Below are 27,041 nucleotides of genomic sequence, written 5' to 3' on the forward strand. Positions count from 1 at the left end.
TCCTTGCCGGAAGGGGATGCTGCCCATACACCAGAAAATTCAGATCCAACCCAGGAGAACAGCAGAGAACTGGCAAGAGAGGAAATCCCATCTCAGGACTTTTCCACGTTTAGTGCCAGAAGCTCCATTCCACTGTTGGCAAGTTCCCATCTTCTGGAAAACAGCGCGAAAACTTTTCTGGCATCGATTCAGAAGTCTTTATTGTGATAAGGATACAGAGATTTGTGTGTGCATCAGAACAAAGATCCATTTCATCAGGGCTGAGCCGCAAAAGGAAAGTGGATGGCCTGGGCGGCAGGGACTGTTGTCCTCGGTGTGTGTGTCCCAGCCCCTCCTGAATGGGCTGTGGAGCCCTGTGATGCAGCTGGCAGCCCCACAGAGCCTGCACGTCCCCCTTGGCACAGAGCACGGGAAGAACTGGGATGGACGAGGAGGAGGCACGTGTCCAGCTGAGAGCTGCTCTTGGAGAAGCTGGGGAGGCCCAGCCAGCACCAACATTGGAAATCAGCCTCTCCCCACAGAAGTGGAGGCCCCACTTCCGACAGCTTTCTTCCAAAGGGAGGCTCCTCTGTGCTTTGCTGTAGGGCCAGAGAAATCAGCTGCAGTCCGTGCACGGAAGAGAGCTGGTTGCGTCGGGTAGAAGAGCGAAGGGTACTTAGAGCCTGAGGTGGGGACTGGTTGTTTTCTGCAAGAGGTGAATGTGCTGCAGGCACCCAGGCTTTCTCTTCTGACCCCCGAAAATCTCAGCCTCACTAATGGTTTTGCCTCAGACCTGACACTTGGATGAACGTGAAACATCTCGTGGAAGTCATCAGTCCCAGAGAGACCAGACTGCTCCAGCACCCTGCAAAGCTATCAAATCCCCCTGCAAGGAACCTTCCCAAAAATGGACTACTCAACATTTGAACCCAAATCAGAGACACTCCTCCCTCCTTGCTGCAAAACATCTCAGGGCTTCCTATGGCAAAACCACAAGGTCTGGAATCTCGGCAGCCCAGCAGAACTGATCAGTGAATAAACATTTGCAAGACAAGAAGATAGGATGTTAAAAGATGCTTTAACCCAGAAGAGCAAAACTGTACAGGAACCAGTGGCTGGAAATTGGAACCAGAGGCTGGAAATTAAAGCCAGAAGCTATCAAATTAGAAATAAGGCACAGATAATTATCAGCGAGGCAGAACAACTGCATTAACAAGAGAAGTGATACCATATTATTTCTGGCATATTTGGAAATTCCCCCCACTATTGTTAATGGTCTTCACATATGCATTGGGTGGCACCGGAACGCACATTTGAGCTGAATACAGCTGAGTCAGATGCAGCACAGAAGCAAAAAAATTAATGTTCATTAAACTTGAACTCTTTGTCTAAGGATTTTGAGTAGCCTCCATGGATAAAGTCCTGCAATAGCAAGAGAAATGGGAAGGAAAAAAAAAATCCATGCTGTTTGGGGAAGGTTGAAGTACAGCCAGTGATACGCAAAGGTCTCACTCTGATAAGATGCCTTCAGTCAACCAGTTCCTGGAGTTTTAGCCTGCTCAAATGACTTTTAAATGGCATGTCTAGTGTCACCTTAGAAATTCTAGTTCTGGAGAGACAGATTCATAAATGTAGTCTAAAAGTAATACGGTTTGAAAATAATGTAACATATTTTGTATTTATCTTAGTTTGAGGCCTTCAGGTTGCACTCAAATAGTATTTACAGATTTAAAAAACCCCACAAAACCCAAACCAAAGAACAAGAGAAGGAACAGAAGAGAATAAGTGAAGATACCAGCTGATGACCTGACCCTAGAATCAAGAGCTAACATTAATACTATGGGACTTGCAATAAAGATAAAAAACATTGCTAAAGCTTTTCTCCCAGGTTCTGTATTTGACCTTTTCCTTTGGCATAAACCCTTAGCAGGGACCAGAAGAGCAGACTGGCACAGGCTTTCTCTCCACACCAGCTTCCACATGGAGTTTCTGCATCAATTTCTGAAGTGACACAATGGATCTGCCAGTTCCAGCATCACAGACACAACTAAGCAGCTACCAGATCCCTGAGGAGGTCTCATGGGAGGAATTACCATTCTCTGCAGGTTTCCACACTCCTCATGGGGAGGAAGGATTCACCAGGTTAAGCAGGGAGCTTCTCCAGGGCACCTGCTCTGCTATGAAGACTCCGTATACGAGGAAGGTGGCACAGGACGGGGTGTGCTTCAAGTGAGGCTGACTGGGGAGCTGAAGCAGCTCTCATCACACACTCCTCCTGCATGCCTTTCAGTTGTGACCAAAAACTACTGTTAATCTTTCATCTACCTGTCTTTGCTGAAAACAACAGAAGGAAGACTCCATCTCTAGATGAATTCCAACATCTCAATGTATTTGCAGATAAAACAAAAACTCACCAATGGACAAATAGTGTAGGGAAGTGTCATTTGTGGATTGATCTGGATCACTTGCTTGGGGGGAATATTCTTTGAATAGTATGTGTTTCAGTGGAGCCACGTGGAAGGCAAAGCGGCTCATGTTAAGAGTCAGTGATGTATGGTGAGAAACAGCAGCAGATCTGGAATGCAATGACTGGAAAAAAGGGCCAAGTTATAATAGTCCAACTGGACAAAACAGTCCCAAAACTTTCTTTTAAGAGAGCAGACCCGCCCTGAGATTTACGAACAGGGAACATAAACAGATCAAAACCAGAGGGTATTACTTTTATATATGCTATTAGCTACTCTACTATCACTTGCTGCTGAAAACTTTGGTGTCCGAATTTCAGAAAGATGTAAAAATTTTTGAAGAAGTGGAGTCAAGAGCTACAAGTGAGGTCAGCACAGAGCACTTTACAGATTGAAGATCTATTTAATATGATACAATGACGACTTGCAAGCACCAACAAAGGAAAAGGCATTTTGATAGCAGAGAGTTACTCAGTCATTCTGAAATGGGCAGAAAAAGATCCAACAGAAGCTGAAGCCAGCTAATTCAGAGCAAAAATAAGACACAAATTTTTGGAAGAGCAATGAACTGCCCAAAGATCTTACCACAGGACAAGACAGATTTCTTCCCTTACCTTTAGGTCCTTCAATATGTTATGGCTTCTACTTCCCAGGCATGAAGTAGAAATAATTTTTCAGCCTGCACTGTGCAGAGGGACAGGCTGGGAGAGCATAAAAACCCCGAGCTCTGTGTCTGTGCTTGGCTAAAGGAGAAGGCTTTGTTGGGGTTGCACATCCCGATCTCCTCCACGCCTTCTACAGCTTTGCTCAGAGAAAGAGGTGAAGGTGTGTGCTTGCCATGCCTTTCTCTCCACTATATGTGCTTTCTTTTTGCCTCCAGCACTTAAAGGTTATTAGGAAAAGAGATTTCCGAGATTTTGTGGGAGGTAGACAGGCACTAGTGGTTTCCAGTGTTTTTATAAAAATGGATTTCTGACTTACCTCTTTTTTTTTTTCTTTTCATCCAAGGGATGGAAAACGGAAGAAAGTGATTCAAAAACCTGATCAGTGGCATTGCCCTGGTTGCGTGCTAGAAGATGGGCTGCAGTACATGCACTCACAAGCCCTGGGGGTCTTATGGTAATGGATGAGCCTAAGCCATGAGGGAAGGAAAGGCAATTTTCACTGATTTTGCTGGTGGAAAGAGTGGTATAATCTGTGCACGCTCTTGCTGGTTAAGTGCTGTCAGCTGTCTATTTATAAAAGAATATGACCTAATAAACATTTTTCCTAGATAGGAGGCTGCTGTACGATCAGCACAGTGACACTGGATTGCTTTAGTGGGTGTATACCTGTAGGCACACTGATCACACCGGAGTCCTTGTAGGCATAAGCACTCGCTACTGGTCAAGGATCCTCAGCCAGTATGAGCTGTTCCTACAAAAATTAGCAATGCCAGGCTGGGAACTTGTGTCTTGATGTACCCTAGGGACATAGGAATGGCTCAGTGTAACAGTGAGCCAGCTTTGGTCCAGCAACAACATCAGGAAGACGTGGGAAAGAGGCTTCTTGCCACCTGTGAAAGGAGCAGACAGCCACCAGAGCCCAGCTAAGGGCTGATGACCACCAGCACACTCAGTCTTTTCATCCTCATCCCTTCTTTTCCCAGAGTGGCATTTGGGAACCTGGCCAGCATTCAGGGTCAGCCAGGTGCGGGTGGCTGTACCCGGCTGTATGGCTGCGAGGGCTCAGGGCACAGGGAGGCGAGCGGAGATGTGCTGGTGTGGGAAGGGCTCTCAGGAACGGCTTCGGCAGAGGAGGGGCAGCTTCACCCTGTGTGTGATTGCTCCCAAGAGCTCAGTGGGATGTGTGACCCTGAGATTACCCTTGCAGGAGCACTGGCTCCCAAAGTTTGCTGCTGCTTTTCTCTTTATAATGCTGTGTACAAGGCAAAACTCAACAAGCAGCAAAGTTTCACTGAATGAAAGTACGACCCATTCAAGGAGGGGACACCCGCTTGTCTGTCCTTGGCAGAGAGAGGTGGCAAGCCTGATGTCCCAACGTCTGTCAGTGCAAGTGTGAGTCAGAAGGAATAAATGCCCTTGTCGCACACAGTCAGTAGCTTCAGTGGGAGGCAAGAGGGGCTCTGCAGTACAGCCTGCTCTGCTGGGGTCTCCTAGCCCTGAGGACCAGGGCGACATGGCCCCTTTCCTCCCAAGGCTCTTTCTAAACAATTCCCTTCTGCAGGCACTTGGGCTTGTGGAAGAGAAGCCAGGCAAACAGGAGCACAGACACCAGCACGAGGGAGCACAGCACCATCAGACCCACGTAGCTACTGTAGGAAAGAGGGGGCATAGCGCGCTCCTCTGCGGGGATCATGTTGGTCAGGTTCAGCATGTAGCCCAGGGTCCAGCCCGCATCGCTGCTGCCGATCTGAAATGGGAGAGGCGCAGAATCAGCACTGGCCATTGCCAGGGCAGTGGCACCCCCAGGGAAAAAGGGCCAGGATGTGCAACAGGATTGCAGTGAGCTGCTGGGGAAGAACCCTCCCTGCCACAAAACACACCTTTCCAAGGAAGTGGATGCTTTGCCAGTTCTTTTCAGTGAATTCGTAGCCATTTTCCAGGAGAGAGAGGATGTAGGCTCCAGAGAAGCAATATTCACTCAGGTACTTTTCTTTTATTTGGTGATACGCTGCCTTCACCTAGGGAAGGAGGAAGTTACCAGGCTGTTAAACACAGCTTCCCACTGCTCCAGCTTGTACCTGAGCATCCACTGTAGGTGCTGGGGGGGATCTTCCCCCTCTTGCCTTGGAAGTTACCTCCAATCATTTATCCTACAGGAAAATATCAGCTGTTCTTGCCACCCGGAGCACCAGCCCACAGCCACAAGCACTGCTCACCTCATGCCAAGGCCGGGCGCAGAAGCTCTCAATGGTGCTGGCCACTTTGTCCAGGGCAATGGGGCTTTGATCACTGGTCAGGTTCAAAAAGTTCATCACAAAGTAGAATGCAGAAAAAGCCTGAAGGAGAAAGAATATTTTAACCTGGCTGGGCCTCAGCATGAGCAGGACAGTGGAAATCCCACAAAAGAAAATGGTTTTATTTACAGATAGAGAAATATAAGCAGCAACATCATGCACACAAAAGTAGGCATATTTTCAAGAGTGATGTCATTTGAAGACACACCCCTCCAACCTGATGAGAGCTAAGGACCCCAAAAGGAAGGTGGAGGTAGGAACTTGACTGACCACGGTATCCTGAAGAACTTCAGTAAATCCCTCTCCTCTACGCGCTGATGCCAGAGTGGCACATGGTGAACGCTGCTTGCCATCACGACTGTGATTCTGTTTTCGCAACTGAACGAGATGAGCGTGCAGCCCATATCACCACAAACAGCAGAGGTGATCATCTGAAAGGACTGGACACAGCCCAGCATATAATCCAAGGTCCAGAAAACCCATCTCTGACCATGGCCAATTGCTGATATGTAGGGCACAATTCATGAACAGGGCAAGGGAGTATTAACAGTTTCCCCACAGAACGTCACCACCAGTGGAGTCTTGCTGCTCTAGGACTGATGTTTAGCGTGGTGTCAGACATGATGTGCATGCAGAATGTGCACTGTTCTTCATCGCATCTGGGAAGCAGTCAGGTGAACTGACTGATGGGTTTCAGTAGCGCTTACGTGCTTCTGGACGAATTTCAGATCTGGTACCACCATTGACCTCAGGAGACAAGGTTTGCAGAAGCCGTGTATCATGCACAGCCTGCAGCATGCTCTCCTGCCTCTGGTGCTGGCCATCAGGAAGGACTGCTTGAAAAATGAATCAGTAAATGGAGCACCCCAAGGAGATGCCTGCGGGAGATGGCTTAGTACCAGTAGGCCAGTGTTAACTGGGATAGCTCTTACACGTGCTGTCCTCACAGCAAGTGCAGCACTACTTTCATAGTTATATGTCCAAAGAGCCTTCTTGTAAATGACATCCTGCCCCTACCATGGACAATACACTCTAGCATCACTCTGAGTTTCTGCTCTTCTGATATTCTGCTTTATAGAGAGTTGAAGGATGTGAAGACTTACCCCAAAATCCCCTTGTAATGGAGGTAGGTATATCTCATTGAAGGAGCAACTGGAGTAAGGACAATTGTTTTTGTTAAAGAGTTTCTGGATGTTTCTTCGGCACTTTTGATAATCCCCCTCTCCCTGTATGTACAGTTGGCTGAAAGGCAACTGCTTTTTCTTGGCTGATGTACAAGGGTTTTTTAAGAAGTCACTTGTATTTATAGTCCTCTGATACCCCTGGTGAAAGCATGGATCAAGGAGGCTGCTGTTCTTCATGGTCTGAAAGTAAAATCAACCCAAGCTGTTACACTCCACTCTAGAGTAACACCTTGGGAAAAAGCCACAGGGAAGGGTGGCCACAAGGCACTTGTCACAGTACATCACACCAAGATACACACATCAGGTCAAAACGAAGAGGATGGTTTAAGGCATTGGTTGTGATTTGGGAGATGTGGGTACTGCCACAGACTCTCTGAAGGATCCTTGGCAAATTACTTTCAGCCACATTTTGTGAAGCTGCTGCTTATTTGGGATTCTCAGAGATGGTGAAACATCACCTCCTGCTAGTACTTCAGTTAAGCACAGTACCTCTGCTATCCATGCCCAAGAAAAACGGCACCTCAAATGGTAGTACCTTTGACCATCTCTTCAGTCATCTGCCCAGTCTTTATGGAGGATGATAGCATTTCCCAAACCCAGACTAAGGGATGAGACATTTAGCTGGGACACAGCAACTTTTGCAGCACCAGTATGTCAAAGCTGGGAGGGCCCAGGATCTCCACCTGCAATTAAAAAGGTACTTGCCTGTAGGTCCCTGGCCAGTTTCTGTTGCAGAGCCTGGTCCTTCCCATAGCAGAGGAAGCTGTGCGTGTACACTAGGTAATCCTTGCCATAGAGACGGAAGTAGAGCATGTTCTCTGGGGACTCAGAAGAGAATTTATCTGGTACAAAGGTAATCTGTGTTGAGGCTCCTCCAAGGTCTAATGCTCCTGATGTCTCACTTATGGATTTTAGGGAATGTAGAAGTTTTGTCCAGCCAGACTTTAAAAAAAAATAAAAATTCAAAGTAAAACAGATACAATCAGGCACAGAGAAGATTTATTTGAGACCAAAAAAAGAGAGAAAGACCTATGAGGAGAGAAGCAGAAGCACAGAACACAGGAAAGGCAGGAAGACCTGGAGAGGGGCATGAGATGAGAGCTGGAACAAGACACAAGAAAGACGCAGGCTTGGAAAAGCAGAAGATAGATCATGTCTGAGTGTTTGCAGAAGGACTAAGAAAGTGAAATCTAATAGAGTTGTTATGAGAACAACCAGTCAACTTACTGGTTGATTCATAAGGTGATTTATAAGCTCAATAGTAAAGAATCATTGTCAAACTTTGCAGGCACAGAAATATTTTAGATCAGGAAGTGAGAAGGATGCTGTACTCAAGTGAAGTTATCAAAGATGGTGGAGTTTTATTTTAATGCTTTAAGCCTGACTACAGTGGTACATCTTGATACTTATTGGTATCGGGATGTAGTTATAGTAACTGCTGAGGCAAGATGTGCAGCTTTCTGATCTCTCGAAAATGGCTTACAAGGGAAGATAGTGCCTGTGACACCCTCCTGCAAGGCATGATTTGCAAAGTGCTGCAAGCTGATGATTCAAATATGAACTTGCTGTTGATACGGTACCTGCTTGAAATTGCCCAGCAGGTAGTTAATGGTGATCCATCCATACGCTCCTTCTTCCTGACCGCTGATGATTCTGGCACCCTGGAAGTTGAAGGGAGCTGAGCGTAGCGTCTTCTCTACTGAGGACAAAACTTTGGCAGCTGCGCTTTTATTCTCCAAGCTGGATGAATGGAAGAAAGGATGGAGTGACTCTGGCTGACAGCTCTCCACAGCCTATGGGCTTTATTCTGAGTATGTTGGCTGCAACTCCCCACCAAGCGTTAACTATAACAGAATAGTCATTATATTGGTACATCCAGCTCTAACTGGCCACGTTCCTCTCTGTCACACCTTGACAGCACAGCTACCACCAGCTCTGACACTTACAGACCCTGCAGCTGAGAGTGGTACCTGGAGCAGAGACCAGAGCTCTCTTGTTCTCCTCGAGCATATACCCTGGTAGGAGTTGCACCGTGGAGATTCCTCTCACTCTTTGCCATCATCATTACAGAAGAAATCCTTGTCCTCTGACATCCCCAGAGAGATTTTCCATACAATACATACATAAAATCAGCTTCCTGCCCCAGTCAGGCAAGAGGTCTAGGGCTCCCCCATGAGAATCACAAAATAGAATTAAAGGAGGATATGATTATAAAGATACTTTAGCTCTGATGGTCTCGGGCTGAGTCAAGGTACATGGGGAGTCACAACATGGTTGGGCTCAAAAATCCTGGGTCAAGCCTAGCACCAGACTAACGGGAGTGTCTGAGCATCCCCTCAATGTGGGGAATGTCTGAGCATCTCCTCAGCATCAGCTTGGGCATTGCTACCCTCCTGGTGTCTCTGCACTGCACGTGGGTGCTGGAGATGATGGAAGGTTGCAGTGAGTGGAAATAGACCTGCTGGTCAAGCAGAGGAAGAGCCCAGGGAGACTTGGGGCTCAGTGAGGCCAACAGCAGAAGAGGGTACCTAGGCAAAGTGTGAGCTGGGAGTGTTTTCAAGGACTTTTCCCAAGAGGTCCCAGGCATGGGACAAGCCCTGTAGTACCTGAGAAGTCGCATGCCGGCGGTTGCTCCGAGGTAGACAGGTGTCTCTTGGTGCTGCTTTGAGGGAATCACCTCTTCTGCTTGTTGTAGGCACTGTGCCAGAGAGGGACCTGCCTTCTCCGTGGCATGGGAGTAACCTGAGATCCCAGGGCCTGCAAGAAATAAGGGCGCTTCATTGCCCAGCTCCAAGCATAACCCCAGAGTGCTGTCATGAGCAGTCGTGTTAAACCGTATTGCTATCACAGGCAGCAACATCAGATTCAACCACCTCATTTCTAAGGAGTTTTAGAAATCCTACAGCACCAATTAGTCTTGATGCATGCAGGGATGGCCACGGCGCCCAGCATCTGCCACCTGCTCTCTGCAAAGCAGAGTATGAACTAGTGATGTGGGCTGCAGCAAGACAGATCATTTGCTTAGTGTGTCCGTCCTGGACATCTGCAGACTCATCTCTGCTTCTGCCTGAGTGTACTCTGGATCCACGCCTGAAAATCCCTGATCCTTCATTCCAATGGGTTCTCTGGGGGGGGATGCTGTCATTTGTTTGTCTATTGTATGCTCACACTACAGCACTGCGTGTTTTGCAGCCATCCCCTTTCCTGCTGATTCAAAGAAATATTCATTGTCCCTCCCTGCCATATGTGCCCCCTTAGCCCACAGATGTGACACTGTTTGCACTACTGGCCTCTTCCTCCAGGTTTCTCCTCCCCCACCCTTCGGTTGCATTCTCTCTTCTTCATCCCGTGCCCCTTCCACAGCTCCCTTTTCTCCTCTTACCTTCGACTTTACACACCTCCACCTGCTGCACCACCCCAGTATCGTTCTCCTTCTCTGCTGGCCACTCATACACGTACAGGTTAGTGTGGGACGACCCCGCATCCAGCACAATTCCATACTGCGGGCAAAACAGAGCCGTCATTGCACGCGGGGCACTGAACCAGACACAGCACACGGCAGTCACCGTGCATGGAGGGATCACAAATGAACAGTCTATCTAGCAGCTGTGAGAACATGCTGTGTCATTACTCTTCTCAGTAGTGCTTCAGTGCAAAGTTTCCATCAAAGGGATACAAGAGCAGAGAAGTAACAAAATCGGGACTGATTACTTAGGAAATGATCCCCTCTGAAGCCATTTCTATTTTTATCATGAAGACATAAAACGAGATGTTGAGGTGCATGGAGCCAGAAAGAGACATTAGCCAGACCCAGCAAGGGCAGCAACATGTCCTGCAGTACCATGCATGCCTAACCCCACAGCTTGGCTTGCTTTCCTTTAAGAGTCTCAGCTCGTAATACCTTAATATTCTTCGGAAGTGGCTTGTTTTGGGTCACTGCTACAGCAATTAAAGCAATTACAGCCAAAGTAGAGAGGAATCCCAGGATGAGTAGAATCTTTCTTGTCGAGGACATCTTTGGTTTGGTACCTGTGACTGGAGCAGAAAAAGGATGTTAGTATGCCTGTAGCCCATCTTACCTCAACCCAAAGGTCTTCAGGAACATTCCTGCAGTCTCTTTCCGCTCTGAAGCATTTGCCTTTGCCCATTCCTGCTCCTAACTCCTGTTCCATGCCCCCATGTGGGATTTCTTAGAGGCAAAGCTCAGCCCTAGTGTCCTGCTGATCTGCAATCATGGGCCATCCCACCTCTCCATGGGTTGCCCTGTGCCAAGTGGTCATGAAGGAGGACTTCAAGACACAGCTTATGGTTAGCCTGTCCTTGAGACACCTGCAAGTGACTGAGCAACTGTATAGCAAAAGCATCTGTATGAGGCAAACACCAACTTCTTCTATAGTTCTGCGTTTGGCTTAAGAATCCCTGAGAAGCTGAAAGAACAGACTGCTAATATATAGAAAACACAACCTTGAGGAACCCAAAGCTTTAACCCCTGTAAGGTTTTGTCCTAGTATACTTTGTGCATCAAGTTTTTATGATGTTTATTACAATTCAGAACATCCTCATCACCGGTAATGCCTTTAGGAAGGCTAACATTAACATTTCAGTATGTGGCAGTCATAGTTCAAGCAATGCTGTCTTGCACTATGGCAATGCTATACAGAAAATATAATCTGAACTCCACAGGGTATTTAAGAAATCTACAGAGATTTTTGATGCCACTTCTCACAAGACCAGTAAATTATGAACAGTCTGTATTTGCAGAATTGGCATAACATGGTTAAAAATCACACACTTTGCAAAATTTGTACCAGTGTGTACCAACCAGTTTGCACCTTTAAGTGTTACTGATACATTTGGTATGATCTATCTAACAAATTAACATTTTGTGGCTGAAAATATATGGTTAGCAGGAGAATTCTGTAAAAAAGTCACTTTTGGCTGATGGAAATCCTTCACAACCAATATGGCGTTTGATCTTTAAACCAATATTATACATATACCTGCATTTGTTATTGACTAGCATAATGCTGTCTTTTACATTTTCCTGCTCTGGTTTCTCCTTCACATATTTCATGGTGGAAATCTTACTTCACAACTTAGGCTCAGCTAGTTTGTTAATTGTTTAATAAAAATACCATCTACAACACAAAGCTCTAGAAAAAGTTATCAGCAAAAATATTTTCCAGATTTATAACCTAGCCGTAAATGCAACTTTTACAACTAACAAATAGCTTCAGCACTCTAGGGGACATACCTGCACCCACTCTAACATGAAATCCATTTCTACCCACACTGATGCTCTATACTGAAAAACACTGATTTTTGGACTGCTTACACGGGTACTAATTTCGCTTCTCCTTATACACAAATACTCTAGGAGATGTTTAGAAGTATGTCTCTGTGCAGGCAACCACATCAACTATCTTCATGCTCCAAGAAAGTAAGGTGACTGAACCTGCTCTGCACCTGCATGCCAGAAGGGGAGTTCCCAAGGTCATTCACCAGCCCCTCAGGTGATACTGGATCAATGCTGCAAATCTATCCTGGCACTCCACGTCATGTATGCAAATATGAAAAGCATGGAAGTTCTGAACAGGATCATCTTCTAACCACTCTGGTTTCACATGAAAGGTAGTCCCGGGTGCCAGAACTATACAAAGTGTTGCCCGACCTTATAAATGACCCAAAATCTCAGAGTTATTTTCAGAAGTTAGCCCAAGTGAAAAGAAGCAATGCACCTCTGGAAATCTCTTAACTGTAGATAAATAATATCTTCCCACTGACCTAGAGAAAATGGAACCTGAAAGTGCCAAGAGAATTTGTTCTGAAGATATCTCCATAGGCAGACCCATTGGAAACCTAACGCCGACCTGGAGCTATGGGCTTCCTATCACTGCACTCATGTGTAAATCTGCTGCAGCTAACTATGAAATTTGGAAGCTTGTTATGCTCACATTTTATGAGTGCCTGTTAGAGGCATAGCATGCTTGCCAATATCTCCAAGAATGCAGCTTAAAAAAATAATCTAGTGCACATACCAGACAACAGGAGGTAAGAATGCATTTTATATAGCTTTATTCAAAAAGGCCCCAGAACTCCTGGCTTGACGTGATTAGAAACAGCAGAGCATAACAGCTGGGAGACTCTTCTTCTTATTGGAAAAAGTAGATGGCTCAGGTTATGATTCACACTGAGCATGTCTGTTGAACAAAAATTATTTTAACACTAAAAAAATTAATAAAACCAGATGCTATAACGTATAATTAGCTGCACAGTATAGATATGAAGCTAGCATGCTTGAAAACTGAAACTGCTGCTGACGGTTGCACAGCACAGCCACATAATTATTGCCACCCTTACTCTGACATCTTGTCTAAAAGCAGCCACTAACGGCTTTATTGGGTGTGTACTTTCATAGGATCGAAGGATGGGTGACTTTGCATCAGTTCTAAGAGTTTCAGACTTCCTGTTGTGATGGGTATTGTCTGTCTGATGTAGCTTTTCGGCAGTCACACTCTAAAAGTAACAGCATTAGCAGCAAAGCAGGAACAATTTTGTCACTGTAATGGACCATCCCAATAAACAGCTGTAGAAATCCCATGTCCATAGGTAGAAGCATAATGATAATTGCCTGCATCCCACCTGCAACCTGAGATTAGTAATTTTTTTCCAAGGCACATTATTGCCTTAACCTAAACATGACTTTTTGTCTGCTGAATTTTAGCTTAGTATCATTAGCACTTCTCAGGACTCTGAGGGTTGTAAATATGTGATTTCACTGCTGTATCCCATACCAGAGCATTCATCTGTGTCTTGTTACCTACACTCCTCCAGCTCCTTTGCACTCTATGTTAACAGAATCATTGAATGGATTCACCTCCAGGGGAATCACATCCAGGGATGGGGCATCCATAACTTCTCTGGGCAACCTGTTCCAGTGCCTCACCACCCTCACACAGTGAAGAATTTCTCCCTTAGATCTAATCGAAATCTACCTTCTTTCAGTTGAAAGCCATTGCCCCTTGTCCTGTCACTACAGGCCCTTGTAAAAAGTCCCTCTTCGGCTTTCTTGTAGGCCTCCTTTAGGTACTGGAATGCTGGTAGACAGTCTCCCTGAAGCCTTTTCTTCTCCAGGCTGAGTAATCCCAACTCTCTTGGCCTATCTTTATAGGGAGGAGTGTTCTAGCCCTTGGATCATTGTCATGGCCCTCCTCTGGACTCTCTCCAACAGGTCCATGTCCTTCTTATGTTAGGCACCCCAGAGCTGAACATAGTACTCCAGGTGGGGTATGATGAGAGCAGACTAGAGGGGCAGAATCACCTCCCTGGACCTGCTGGCCACACTTCTTCGGATGCAGTCCAGGATATGGTTGGCTTTCTGGGCTGCAAGCACGCATTGCCGGCTCATGTTGAGCTTCTCATCAACCAATGCTCCCAAGTCTTCCTCAGGGCTGCTTTCATTCTGTTCTGTGCCTAATCTGTATTTGTTTGAGATTGCCCCAAGCCATGTGCAGGACCTTGTCCTTGTTGAACTTGAAGTTCACAAGGGCCCACCTCTCAAGCCTGTCAAGGTCCCTCTGGATAACATCCCTTCCCTTCAGTGTAGCCATGCAAATACTCCTCAGTGTCCATGAAACAGGGCAATACTTGACCCTCTAGCACCTCTGATTCCCAGGCCCCAGGACTTTTCTTCCACTAGCAGTTTTCCTCAGCTAAAGAATAAGCAGGCATGATCTGTCTCTTTGACCGGCCACAACCCAAATAGAGACAGATCTCTGCTCTCTCTCCTGTAGCACTCACTAGCAGTGGTGATAAAAACATCACATAAGGCCATAAGTAGGCATAGAAATTACACTGCTTTTCTTCTTCCCTATCCCAAAGCTCAGAGCTGCCTGGCGCTGGAGCCTTGCCCAGCCGCGCAGGCATTAAGCACTCTCCAGATGTTGGAGCACAGCCCAGCTACTCAGTCATCTCTGTCTGTTTCTAATTTTGCTCTCTTTGGTTTTTTGTAGAGGTTACCACTGACTCCATCCAGTGATTGGTGCAGGTCCCAGAACATAAACAGATCTAGTATCCTTTCTGTATCAGAGTTCGCTGTCAACCGAGAATGATGTTGGCAGCCACTCCAGCTAACAGCAGTTTTGCTGCAGAAATCCTGTTGCTCTCGGTGCATAACCCAGGAAGGACCAGTGTGGCCCAGCGTGGTTGGCAGTTCTGCGTGAAGGCAAGGAAGCAGAACCATCCCTTGTGCCTTCCAGAGCCTCAAGGCAAATAGGAAACTGCTCCTCCAGCTGAAATCACACAAAGTCAACGGCAGCCCTGCACACTAGGAGATGTCACTCGCAGCCAAGGCTGCCCACCTCCCAACTCCCTTCTCACCAAACAAGACTTAGCAACAAATGTTAAAAGGAATCTGGCATCCAGCTGTTTTTAGAGATGCAATAAGGACAGCCTAAGACTGGCTTAAGGACTGAAATTAGGATTTTCAAGCAGAAAAGGAGAGATACTGTGCATAGTCCAAAGCCGTGCTCAGTTCAGATAACCTCACTGTGATCCATCATCTCTAACAAATACAAATACAGTTCTAAGCTCTGGCTTAGAGCAACAGCTGAAGTTGTTTGCTCTTTCCCTTGGATACTCACGCTCAGTCTGTTACAGAAGGAATCACGAGGCGGTACTGCAAGGCCATCACTTCCATCACTTTTCCACTGCACTTGTGCCACACCAACAAGAAAGAGTTCCCCATTGTCACCTTTATGTTCTCAGCACACCTCTGTATGGTCAGAAACATTCTAATTTTCAGCCTTAATTTATTTATGGCCAGTTTATTATCTCTGTCTTTGTTCCACCTCTGTCTCAAAACTTCTACAACTCTGAATCCTCCTGAAATTTATTTTCTTAGACAATTTATAAGCAACGATCCTTTCTGGATTTTTGTCTTCCCAGCCTTTTCCATCTACCTGAACAATTCAGCAGCCCCTCTCTGAGTACAGAATAATCTGCTTTTATTTTTCTTAAGTGTTCCTGACCAAAGCTGCAGACACTAGCCTTGCACAGTAAGGTACCCACCACACCAGGAGATGGTGCAGTTCCAGCCTAAATGAAGCGAGGTGGGGACCTGTACGACCTCAGACACATGATCATCTACCCTCATCGCTAGTGCTAAGTCAACCCAGGACCTCCTCTATGCAACCCCAGCAAACCCGCATTTGATCACATTTAATTAAATTAGCTGTTACCTCATGCTGTAAGCAAAGGGAGTTCCAAGACACATTGCCTGCTGCCCACAAGGCTTGGAGGGACGACAGAGAACAAGACCGCATCTTACGAATCCTGCCCATCAGCTGGCAGCCACCTCTGCTGCCGATCACCCACACTGCTGCTGCATCCTGCCGGGAGTCTCTCCAATAACTGCTTTCCTGAACACACTTCCAGGCTTTGAGGAAGAGCTGCTGGATGCTCACACATTCACATTGCCCAGCAAATGGGAATATGGTCTGCAGAACTCCAGACATGTCAGAGACACACACTTCAGCGCTGAGAAGCCACTGAATTACAACCTGTCACAAAGGGACACAGGCACACTCAAAGACTGAGAATCTGGGAACAGTACGGATTGAAATGAGTCACATGCCACTGTATTTTTAAAGCAAGGAGCAACAACTTTCCTGCCTGCCAGCTGAAAGAGCACAAGAGCCCATAGCTGAAGCGTGCCTGAATCTCCCCGCAGTCCAAATGCATCTGACACCTGTGGCTGGCTCTGTGGCATGGGGTGCGCAGGCTGGGCAGAAGGAGCATCCCTCAGGGCAGGAATGCTTGCAGACGAACATCAGCCAGGTCAGCAGAGTCCAGTAGACAGGGGCTCTGGCAATGCAGACTGTGCGCATTTGTTAACTGCAAGAACTCATGCCTACAAAGCCCTCCCTGCAGTGATGGCAGGGGAAGGGGATGGGAGCACAGGGTGCTGCCATTCAAACAGGATAGGGGGGACGCACATTAACCTCCTGCTGATGGAAAACGAGCTTTTGGTAGTTAGGAAGTCTGTCAGGCTGAATTGCACACGCGGTGAGGTTGCTGAACTTGCATCAGGTTTTGAGGCACACTACCTGAAAGGCACTCTTGTCTTCAGGCTCACTGCAATCAAACATCTGAGTCCATAAGCACTCAGAGCCACACTGCTTCATTTATCAATCCTCTTCTGAAATTTTCTCTGTCCCCATCTGACTTCTTACTCATTCTTCATCTGCGTTTTTCATTCAAACATGTTCTTATCCAAGTTACCTAGGAAGATTTTTTTGCAAAGTCATGTAAACCACATGTTTCAGGCCAACATATATGGGAAAATCTTTTCTTGGACTGGCAAGAGTCTCAGGTTTGTCTCAGAATATACATACAAGTGCATACACAGTAAGTGAATTGCTTTGGTTTAAGAGGTTTTATTTCAAAATAACAGAGCAAGACACTGAACATGTTGAAATTAGAATTCAAGCTCAAGGATTTTGTATCACTTTTTGATTTTACACATCGAGATCAGGATTTTACATCACTTTTTACAGCTGTTATGTGGAACAACATGGGAGGCTCTGCTCCAAGTTTTATTTATTCATATAGCAAAGATTGTGGCCTAAATGCTGGTGTGATCTCTGTCCTTCCTTGTGGTGCTATATGCAATTATAAACACACATTTACTGGATTATAGAATCACAGAATCATTTAGATTAGAAGAGACCTTGAAGACCAACTGTTAACCTAGCACTGCCAAATCCACCACTAAACCATGTCCCTGATCACTGCATCTACATGTCTTTTAAACACCTCCAGGGATGGTGACTCCACCGCTTCCCTGGGCAGCCTGTTCCAATGCTTGACAACCCATTCGGTGAAGAAATTTTTCCTATCATCAAATCTAAATCTCCTCTCGCACAACTTGAGGCCATTTACTCTTGTCCTATCGCTTATTGCTTGGGAGAAGAGAGTGTCACCCACCTCACTACCAGGTGACAGGTAGTTGTAGAGAGCAATAAGGTCTCCCCTCAGCCTCCTTTTCTCCAGGCTAAACAATTCCAGTTCCCTCGGCTGCTCCTCATAAAACTTGTGCTCTAGACCCTTCACCAGCTTTGTTGCCCTTCTTTGGACATGCTCCAGCACCACTATGTCTTTCTTGTAGTGAGGGGCCCAAAACTGAACACAGTATTCAAAGATTATGTCTTTCCAGATTAAATACTTACAAGTGCTGAAGTACAAACACTGAAATGTCAGTGAAACTGATAATCTAAACAATGTAATATATATTTTTTTGGATGCCATGTTTCAGAGACGTTTGATACTTTGAAATAACACAGCCCTACAGGTCTCAAATCCCAGTGGACTCCTATGGATCCAGGCTACGCAGCCAGGCAGAGCTCTTGAACTAGTCTGTGCCATGTGCGTACACGTGTGTGTCAGTGAGCTAGAAGACGGAGTAAAGATTGTGCCTATACCTGTAATAATACCAAGTTGGGAGAAAAAGCACACTGACACATAGGACTGGAAATCAAAATAAATTTGATGAATATGGGAGAGCCTGGGGAAAACATCCAACTCACTTGATTAAGAACAAAAGCAAACATGACATTTAGAGAATAGCCATCGCTCAAAGACAGCGTGGTGAGAAATTGGTTAAGTAGCACTTCCAGAGAAAACATTCTTGCAGCTCTAGCAGTTTGCACTAATCCTTCCTTCCATCTAATGCTGGTAAAGCCTCCTGTGAAGTTCTATGCCCAATTTTGGACGCTGCCTTTCAGGAAAGATGTAGACCACTTGGAGAAACTTCAGAAGAGAACAAGAAGAAAGATCAGAAGTCTAAAAACTTGACCTATAAGGAAAGATTGAAGGAATTGGGTTATTTAGTTTAGAAAGAGAAGAGCAAGGGAGACACATTAGCTGTGTTCAGAAAAATGAGGTCTCTCTCTGCCAAGACTGTTGTAGCTGATCCTGCCTCAGATCAGAGGTGGCTCCTGGACTTTCTCCCAGCTCTGTTTCCTCGGTTCAGAAGGCAGGGCGTTAGCAAAAAGAGGGTGATCACACTCCTAAGCCATGCTGTTAGCGAAGACCAACGCAACGCATGTGCTCTCTGTATGAGATACAGATGTATTTGAATAAACCTTTTCCCTCCTTCCCCCAACAAAGCTCCAGTTTGCATTCAGACATAATTCAGTCACAGAAACTACCCTGCTATATGCTATCCATATGTAAAACATTGCATATATGGATAGGAGGGACATTGTACATAGGGTGGGAGTATCTCATCCTTTTGCTGCTTTTAGAGTTGTGACTGGGATACGACTCTGGGAAATTTAAAGAGACACATTGGAAGAGCCATATTCAGGCAATCCTGAAGAGCTGGCGAGTGCTAGAGGCTGCAAAAGCTGAGCAGCAGCAGCAAGAGACAGACACAAAGGAGCAGGCAGCACACAGGCCCCTTCTCCCCCTCTCCACAGCTGCCCAGGCAGCCAGCCATGGCACAGAGGGGCTTTGTGCTCGGGGCAATCCCATGGCCCTGCTTATATTGGCCCTGTGGTGTGGGTGTGCTGCTAGAGGGGTGATGTCCTGGGGGTTCCGGGCAGGACCCCTGTGACCCAGGCTGCCCCACCAACAAATCCCCCATTCACCCTGTGTACAAAGTGGATTTCCCTGTTGGAGATCTTCCCATAGTGCCTGGCAGTGTTGGGTGCGCTGCTCAGCTGTCCTTCCATCCCTGCATTATAGCCTCTCTTCCTGTTACTATACACCGCCCTACCAAAGCTTTCTCGATGCCTGTTCGTTAAATAGTCTCTCTATGGGAAGATATTCTTCTGGCTTACATCCCAGCAGTCCGACATACTCAATATTCTCAAATATAAGCAACAACTGGTAGGACAATGCTGACACAATTACCTTTAGACAGTTAATTTGCACATTTATATGAAGTTTACTGGGCTTCTAAGCCTGTACCCTATTTGTGCTCATTTCTTTAGGATTCGCACATCAAAGAGGTTTTCAAATCAGAAGAAACAACTGTTATCAGTTACATCAGTCTCCTACTAAGCAACTTCCAGTATTAATTTGCTACTAGCCCATCAAAGCTGTATTTTAACTGGAGAAGATTTATTACCATTACCCACAGAGCTTGAAGTTTCACCAGAAAATATCCAAGGAGGTCAAAATGGCTTCCCCTGCCCTTCCCTGCTTATCACCTAAGTTATTGCTTGCATATACTTGACTATCACATGATGTGACATTTGTTTTTCTTTCAGGGAAAAGAGAAGCATCAAGCACTGACACCTTTTCAGTTTTGTTATTATTGGTAATTCTAATCTGTTGGCTTGCAACGGGTCAATGGTGCTGCTAGGTTTCCTTCTGTGCTCAAAATCCTTAAATTCTGCTTTGCTCTTCTTAAATCTCTGGCCATAATTTTTTCCTCATACTTCTTTAAACCATCTTCTGCAGTTTCCAACTTTAAATTTGCATTAATTGCAGCTTCCTTTTTTTCCCCTAAATATGCATTTTTTGAGATGTTATTATTTTTTTAATTAGCATAACTTTTAACTGTTGGACTAAAGCTTTTGGGGAATAGCATTTAAGAAGTGAATAGGCTGCTTCCGATTAGCATTCCTTTTTGGCTATTTTAAATACTCCACTGATTCAGCTCAAGTATTTTTAAATTTGGGAAATCACTACTTTAAAGAGCTACTAGACATTATGTGTTGACACAGAATAAGTGTGCATTACTCGTATAGTAATTAATAAACTCTTGTAGCAATGTTTCTTTCTAAATCAAGTTTGGGGCTGATGTACATTTCCCTTGTCCTGGGAGTAATGCATTGCAAATTATAAGATGGCCACCCTTGGTTTTGAGGAATTCGCTAATATCTACAATCATATCAGCTTTTCTCATCCCTGTATAGACAGTCACGCCCTTCTCTGTCTCCAGCATCCTGGCCGGTAACGGGCACTAACCATCACCCACTTTGGTCACTTGTTGCCAGCTCAGCCCCAGGCAGCTATTGCGTATAACTATTTAATTATTTCTGTTGCTGTTAAAGACAGCAGGGCCATTGCTTTAATAGGAAGATTGGTGATGTGTGAGTCATCAGTACAGCCCACCCTTCCCTGTGCCCCACCATCCACCCACACCAGGGGGGATGCAGAATTTGCCATGGCAAAAGACAGGAAATAGCCTCCAGAACAACTGTTGCCCTCCTTCAATACCCATGTTGGGTCAGCAACTTCAGAAACTTCCTGGAAAACACAAAGTCCTGAGCACTGTAAATACTGCTGCCCCTAACAGGAGGTTCTGGCAGGGGGAATGACCGCAGAGAAAACACACCGAAACCCCTCGCCACCCACATCGCGCTCTGCGCCCGGCGCTTACGGCAGTGTCAAAATACACCCTTCCCAGTAGCCACCGGTTTCCCTGTATGCCCCCTCTGCTGACAACCTCTCCTGCCTCAAAAGGGCTGAGGCTGCCAAGCCCCTTCGCCATGTCCCAAGGAAGTTTTTCTCTGATTCATCAATTCCTGGAATCTCCTTGTGTGTTGAACAACACTACTGCTTTCAGGGGCTCACTTCCCCAGCTTCCAGAAAACAAGGTGGCTGCCGAAGCGCTGCATGTAAGCCGGCAGAGCAGCCACCCGCGCTGCTGCAGCCAGCGGGAACCCCAGCTTCCCGAGTGTTTCTGCACAGCGAAGCAACCAGCTTATCTCCTGAAGTTTCACTTCCTGCTCAGGACCGAAAACCATTGCAGACCGACCGCAGAAGCACAAAGGCTGTTCCAGGCTGATGCAGCAGCGGCAGAGCCACTGGCAAAATCCATGTGTGATGAGGTTGTTTATGTGGAAGGACAGATGATGCTCGTTCCCCAGCAGCAGCACCATGTGTGAGCATGTATGCTGGGGACCTCTGCAGTGCTCATCTGTGCCTGGGATTTTGCCTACATGTGGATTTGCCACCCCTTGCAGGTGATTTCCAGCACAGCTGTTTGTTCTTTTAGAGGAGCATGTCTCAGGACTGCAAGATATCCAGTGGGTTTTCCCTCCCTTACCACACACAGTACCCACTTGTGGCAGAGAAAACTGTAGGTACCTTCCCTTTGCGACTAATTCTAGCAGATGAAGCCAAAGGCTCCTTGCTATCCAGGCAGGGCAGCAGCCCCACTGCCTCCAATTTCAGCAAGCCAAGGTTAAGACTGCATGCAAAAAAAAAAAGCTCTCTATTTAAACACTTCCAGATTTGCCCCTGTGCCTCCAGCTGTCAGCACTGGTGTCTCCGTTCCTCGTTGCAGAGTACAGGACAGGGAACAGCTGGGATAGCTTGTCTCCTGCTGCAGGGTGCATCCACTGTCTAGGCTTTGCGGAAAAGTATACCGGTTTCTCAGAGGTCAGCTTTAATAACTAGGATTCCCACAAACCATGAGGAGAATTCATCTCATGATATTTGGCATGAATATCATGTTCTGTTCCTCATGCTGCTACAATTTCCATTTCAAAGAGCAGGAAACAAATTACCCTGTGGTATTTTTCGGGACAGCGGATGGGAAGGAACATGGGACCAAAGCCTGTTGCAGGGCACAGGCCTTGACAAAGTTCCCAAATGTAAGAGAAGAAATACTTCTTGGAGGTTACAAAGGCAATAAGTTAAACATGAATCTAAATTTTCATGGTCAGAAGAGCACCTTGCAGGAGCTGGAGTCTCATGCAGATGTGGAACAAAAGAGCAAAGGCATTTTGCTGGATGAACAGGCTCGCACAGGATGTTATTAATTTCTGAAGTTCAGATTACTTATTACTGGGATTGCAGTGAATCCCAGGGATAATTATGCTTGGGAAAGGAAACCCATTTATAATCAAACTGTAATTTGGCCCTCAATCTGTATGTTTTTGTTACTCCTCACACCCAAAAGTCCTTGCCTCAAATATTCAAAATACAAAAATAAATATTTTGGATAAGGGAGCATGGGCACGCAGTGGTAACGAGGACCAGGGATGGTCACAGCAACTCATCCTGCTGACGACCACCCGAGCTGCCCAAGCGTGCGTCACACACAACAGGCTGCTGCAGAGGTGTTAAACCACCAACGTTTCTGGGTGACCCAGCAGCCTCCAGGCATCTGCAGAGACTGCACTCAGGACCGGCCCCAACAAACCAACATTACAGCTCTGACTTCTCACTGCGGTTCTCTGAGAGGAGTAAGAGCACAAGCTGCCCTCTGAGAGCATGAGCCACCCTCCATTCCAAGAAAGGAGGTGCAAGCAGGGAAGTCTCAAGCTCTTCTGTAATGCTTTCTTCCAGCTTTCTGCTTCCTGCTCTAGCCAAAGATGCTTACTGGGACAGAGAAATCAACACCCTCCACTGTTAAAAGCCGACAAAACAGAGGTTACTTCAGCTGAAGAAGCAACAAGCTTGTGATGTGGCCACTCCAGCAAAGGAGACAGATTTAAAGCATGGAAAAGAGTCTCTGGCTGGCTCTGTTAAGATAAGCACGGTCCCTCAGCAGCAGGAATGACCAGCAAACCTGGTCCCACGCAAAAAAAGCAGCTACAGGTCTGCTGCTTCCCTGCCACCACTGCGTTTCCCCGCCTCTCCAAGCACCATTCTCCCTCTGGCTACAAGGGGTCTCAAGCTCAAGCTGGAATCCACCTTCCAGCCGCAGCGCTTGCAGCAAGTTTGCATGAGCACAGGCTTCTTTCCTTGTGTCTCCTGCAGGAGCAGGGACATTGAAAAGGCTATTTATTAACAGCTCCAGGACAAAGGAGCAAGAAAGAAAACAAATCCATTTATAAATCAGCTAAAGAGGAAACTTGTGACACTAATTATCTCCTTTGTAATTCCTTAAGTGTGGCCTGGAGCTGCCCTGGCATCACTTCTTGTGATGCTGAATCAGCAGAACAGCCCCACTTGTGCAGTAAATAGCCCAATAAGGGCAGAATAGCCCTGAAGAAGAAAGCACTAACTTACACTGTGTCCAGATTTCTCTTGGCTTCTGCTAGGACTTGGGAAGACTGATAGCGGTCGGCTTTCTCACCACTAAATACCAAGCAGTGACTCATATTTGCATCTACCTCTGAAATCCAGGACATACGCTTTCCTCTGGGACAAGGTAGAAACAGGACAAAAAGAAAACTCATGCAAAAGCTGTCTCAAACAATACCAGCCAGTGCTAGCCGCGCTCTCAGATAGGACCATACCAATACTGAATACTTTGCCAGACTTTTTCCTTTGATAACATTCCTCAAGGGGGGAAGGAGAACAAAAATAACAAAACACTGTTCTGTTTAACAGTTACTCATAGCAGAGAAAAGCTGAGCTAAAGTTTCCAACAATTATCAGTACAAAATCCTAAAATAGACATGCAATGTACCATTTTTTTAATTTAAAACTGGTTAGGATAAAAGTTCTATCATGTGGATTGAAAGCCCCATAAGAGCACAAGGCAACACATCAAGAATAAGATGTGTTAGAACAGCAGCATTAAAATGCTCAGTATAGCACTGATACGGATGAAGCAGCAAAGGCCTCAAGCAGAAGTGGCAAATTGCACTGTAATTCATTAGGAGGAACTGCACATCCAGGGAGGACAGATAAATAACGTCCAAGGCATCTATGGAAACCACCACCCTACACAGGAAACAATAAACCTTGGAAAAAGACAAACATGAGAAAAATAATTCAAACTTCAGATACTCACAAGGGCAATAATGCTAATTGAAAGCAGGATTTGATCCTAAAGAGATGAGGGCTCACTTAAAGAGATAAAAAGCATGGAAATGAGGGCTAGCAGGCTGAAGGAGAAATAGGAGCCGTACAGTAACTCTTCAAAGAGAAATCTGTGGGGTTGTCTCTTCAGAGCAGATGTGGGAGCCCCAGCTTTAAAATCAATTTATAAACTGGCAGGGCTCCCCCACCGCTCTCGTTCAGACAACTCTCAGCAGTGGGTCTCCTCCTGCATCACAATCTGCTCACCCTTTACACAGACACATGGAAATTCAACTTACTTTGGGTGGGAATGGTGAAGGCAAAAGGCCGGTGAGTAGTTTCAGCTTTACACTTTCCATCTCTGAAAGCGTCCGACAACTTTCCTTTCCCTCCTGTTTTGTTCAATATTTTTGCCCAATAATTGTCAACTCTCAGAGCCTCTCACAGCTCAGTTTGGACCTAATTACGTTTTTGTACAAGTGATCATGCCAAAACAAAAACTGCTTAAACTCTAGTAAGCTTACCAGTTATAAACAAAGGTTTTACATCTTTCTCATTTAAGAACGGAGTAGTTTTTAACGTAGCTATGATACAGCTACGTTAAATTAATATAGCAACAGTGCAAGAGCCTTATGGAACAGGAAGATGATAGGTGTTTCAAAAAATCATTTCAGTTGCACTCATTTTCTCACCCACGTTCACTCCCCCGTACTCACAGGCACCGAGCTTGCCCAAGCACTCTGGCAGGATCCTGTGTGAGATGGATCCAAAGGTGCCAGATGAGATGCCAAGTCCTCGCCTCATCTCTTGGGTTGCTCTTCAGTGGTAAACTACAAAGTTTTGAGCAGGACTTTTGCCATCTTTAGGAGCTAATGATCACTATGGTGTGATTCCTTTGCCTCAAAATCTCACTTACCTCATCCTCCGAGAGCCCTAGGACAGGTGGGTGCTCAGTGCCTTTTTTTTCCCCTCCTCATTTTGGGTACTTTAGCTCCCACAGTCCGCCTTCCTGCTGAGAGAGGAGGACTTGCACACAGGATGTGCTGCGACCTTGCTGTCATCCTTTTATTTTCGGATCGCAGTTTTTTCCCCCAGAGGAGTCATCTGCATAGGGGCTTTATCAGCACCCATGCCTTCTGCTGACGAGCCATCTGTGCAAGGCTTATCAGGGTGCGAGCTGCTGGGCTTGTCGCAAACACCAGATTTGTCAGTGTTTACCCAGTTTTACTGCAGTCGGTCACATCCTCGGTTATCAATACAGACCATTCTTTTAACCCTTGCTCTGTTGCTTCTTCTAGTCATCTTTCACACACACACTTCCATTTGTGTTTTCTTCACGCCAGTTGTGGTATTTCTGCTTCTTCAGCGGCATGCCTGACTTACACATGGTGTGCCAGAACCTTTGTTTCACGGGCCGTCATTGTGGCTGTGAAAGGTCTCCTTGGCTTGGTTAGGTTATAGGGAACCCAAATAACAGCAAAGGAAGCAGATTTTAGGGCTGGTCCAGGGTCTGCTCCTGCACACAGCTCTGCTGCTCGGATGCAGCCGCATCTCCTGCTCGGAGCTCACAGCACAGCAGGCACAAGCACCGCACCAGCGGCGGTCTATCAGAAATTAGACGATGCTGAAATCCAAGAGAGGAACAATGCAGCCTGTCCCTGGGTGTCACTACCAGACTCACCACGAGGGATCTGAAACACTTTATGCCCAAGATCTGACTGACAATGTTAGAGCTGGAGCTGTTTTCAGCCTGTCACATGCTGAGCGGCTCCCTGTGACAGTACGGGGCGAGACCGTTGTTGCTAATGCAGTGCAGACCTGGTGGTGTTCCTACAGCCAGGCTCACAGGGCAAGGCTGACAGTAACCTCAACTTCTCCCCTAAAGCTCCTGGTGAGACAGGATAGCTGCAATTATCCCATAGCACAGCCACGAGACTCACAAGGAGGCTTTTGTGTGCACACATTTTCTCATGCTCATGTCACAGCCTTGTGAGTCCAGCCTTCTCTCAGCACATAGACACGGCCAGGACTGTCTCACTCCTTCCCCACTATTCCCAGGCTCCCCTTGACTCTGTGGCTTTCACTGCTGACTCCAGCTCTCAGCAGTACTGTCTGCCCAGTACATATGGGGAGCTAATACCAAACAGGTAACTTCGGATCCGACCATCGTACTTTTCTGCCTGTTGAACCTCAGCCTTTCCCTAATAACGAACTGTAACATTTAAATTTGCCACAGTGCTTTCCATCCATATACTGCCAAGCAGCTTACAGAGGTCAGCACCACTAGCCCTGTTTCCCCAGATGATGAAAAAGCACAAGAGAGCAGCAAAACCCCAGCCTGATGCTCCATCCCCTGGACCACTTCATCCACTTGTCTGGGAAGTTCTCATGAACCAGGGTTCGCAGCACGCTCCTTCCCACAGAGAGGAAGAGTTCCCAGGGTCCAGGGGAAGGAGCAGCACGCTTTGGCTACACCTACTCTCAAATTCATCTTCTGTCATTTTGATGTATTCTCTCTCGTGTTCTGCCTGACTAATAGCAACTTGGAGCTTATTGGTCTAGTAAAGTACACATACGACTCATACTACAAGATCTATGTAGTTCTACTACAACTTTAAAAACGTGGGAAAAAACAGAAAATGTCATTTAGGTTAGTAGAAACATGCTGAAAAAGAGAAACAGTCAGCAGAGCCCCATAGCAGGAAAGAAGGCATTCCCTGTGTTTCCTCCCTGCAGTCTGAC

The 27,041-nt window shown here is 46.2% G+C and overlaps 1 protein-coding gene across 1 annotated transcript; it reads right to left on the minus strand.

The window, feature by feature from the left end:
* Positions 1-695: 695 nt before the first annotated feature.
* ENTPD1 (ectonucleoside triphosphate diphosphohydrolase 1) lies at positions 696-12,643 on the minus strand. The gene is made up of 11 exons (XM_086616965.1): positions 12,626-12,643; positions 10,489-10,622; positions 9,970-10,087; positions 9,194-9,344; positions 8,168-8,327; positions 7,815-7,841; positions 7,293-7,529; positions 6,507-6,767; positions 5,326-5,445; positions 4,990-5,127; positions 696-4,856 (listed from the first exon to the last, which is right to left on the minus strand). The coding sequence occupies exons 2-11, from the start codon at positions 10,600-10,602 to the stop codon at positions 4,650-4,652; spliced, it is 1,533 nt and encodes a 510-aa protein (XP_086473091.1). The 5' UTR covers positions 10,603-10,622; positions 12,626-12,643; the 3' UTR covers positions 696-4,649.
* Between the last annotated feature and the right edge of the window lie 14,398 nt (positions 12,644-27,041).

Source organism: Tauraco erythrolophus, chromosome 9 (assembly GCF_009769465.1).
Source record: "Tauraco erythrolophus isolate bTauEry1 chromosome 9, bTauEry1.pri, whole genome shotgun sequence".
Lineage (NCBI taxonomy): Eukaryota > Metazoa > Chordata > Aves > Musophagiformes > Musophagidae > Tauraco > Tauraco erythrolophus.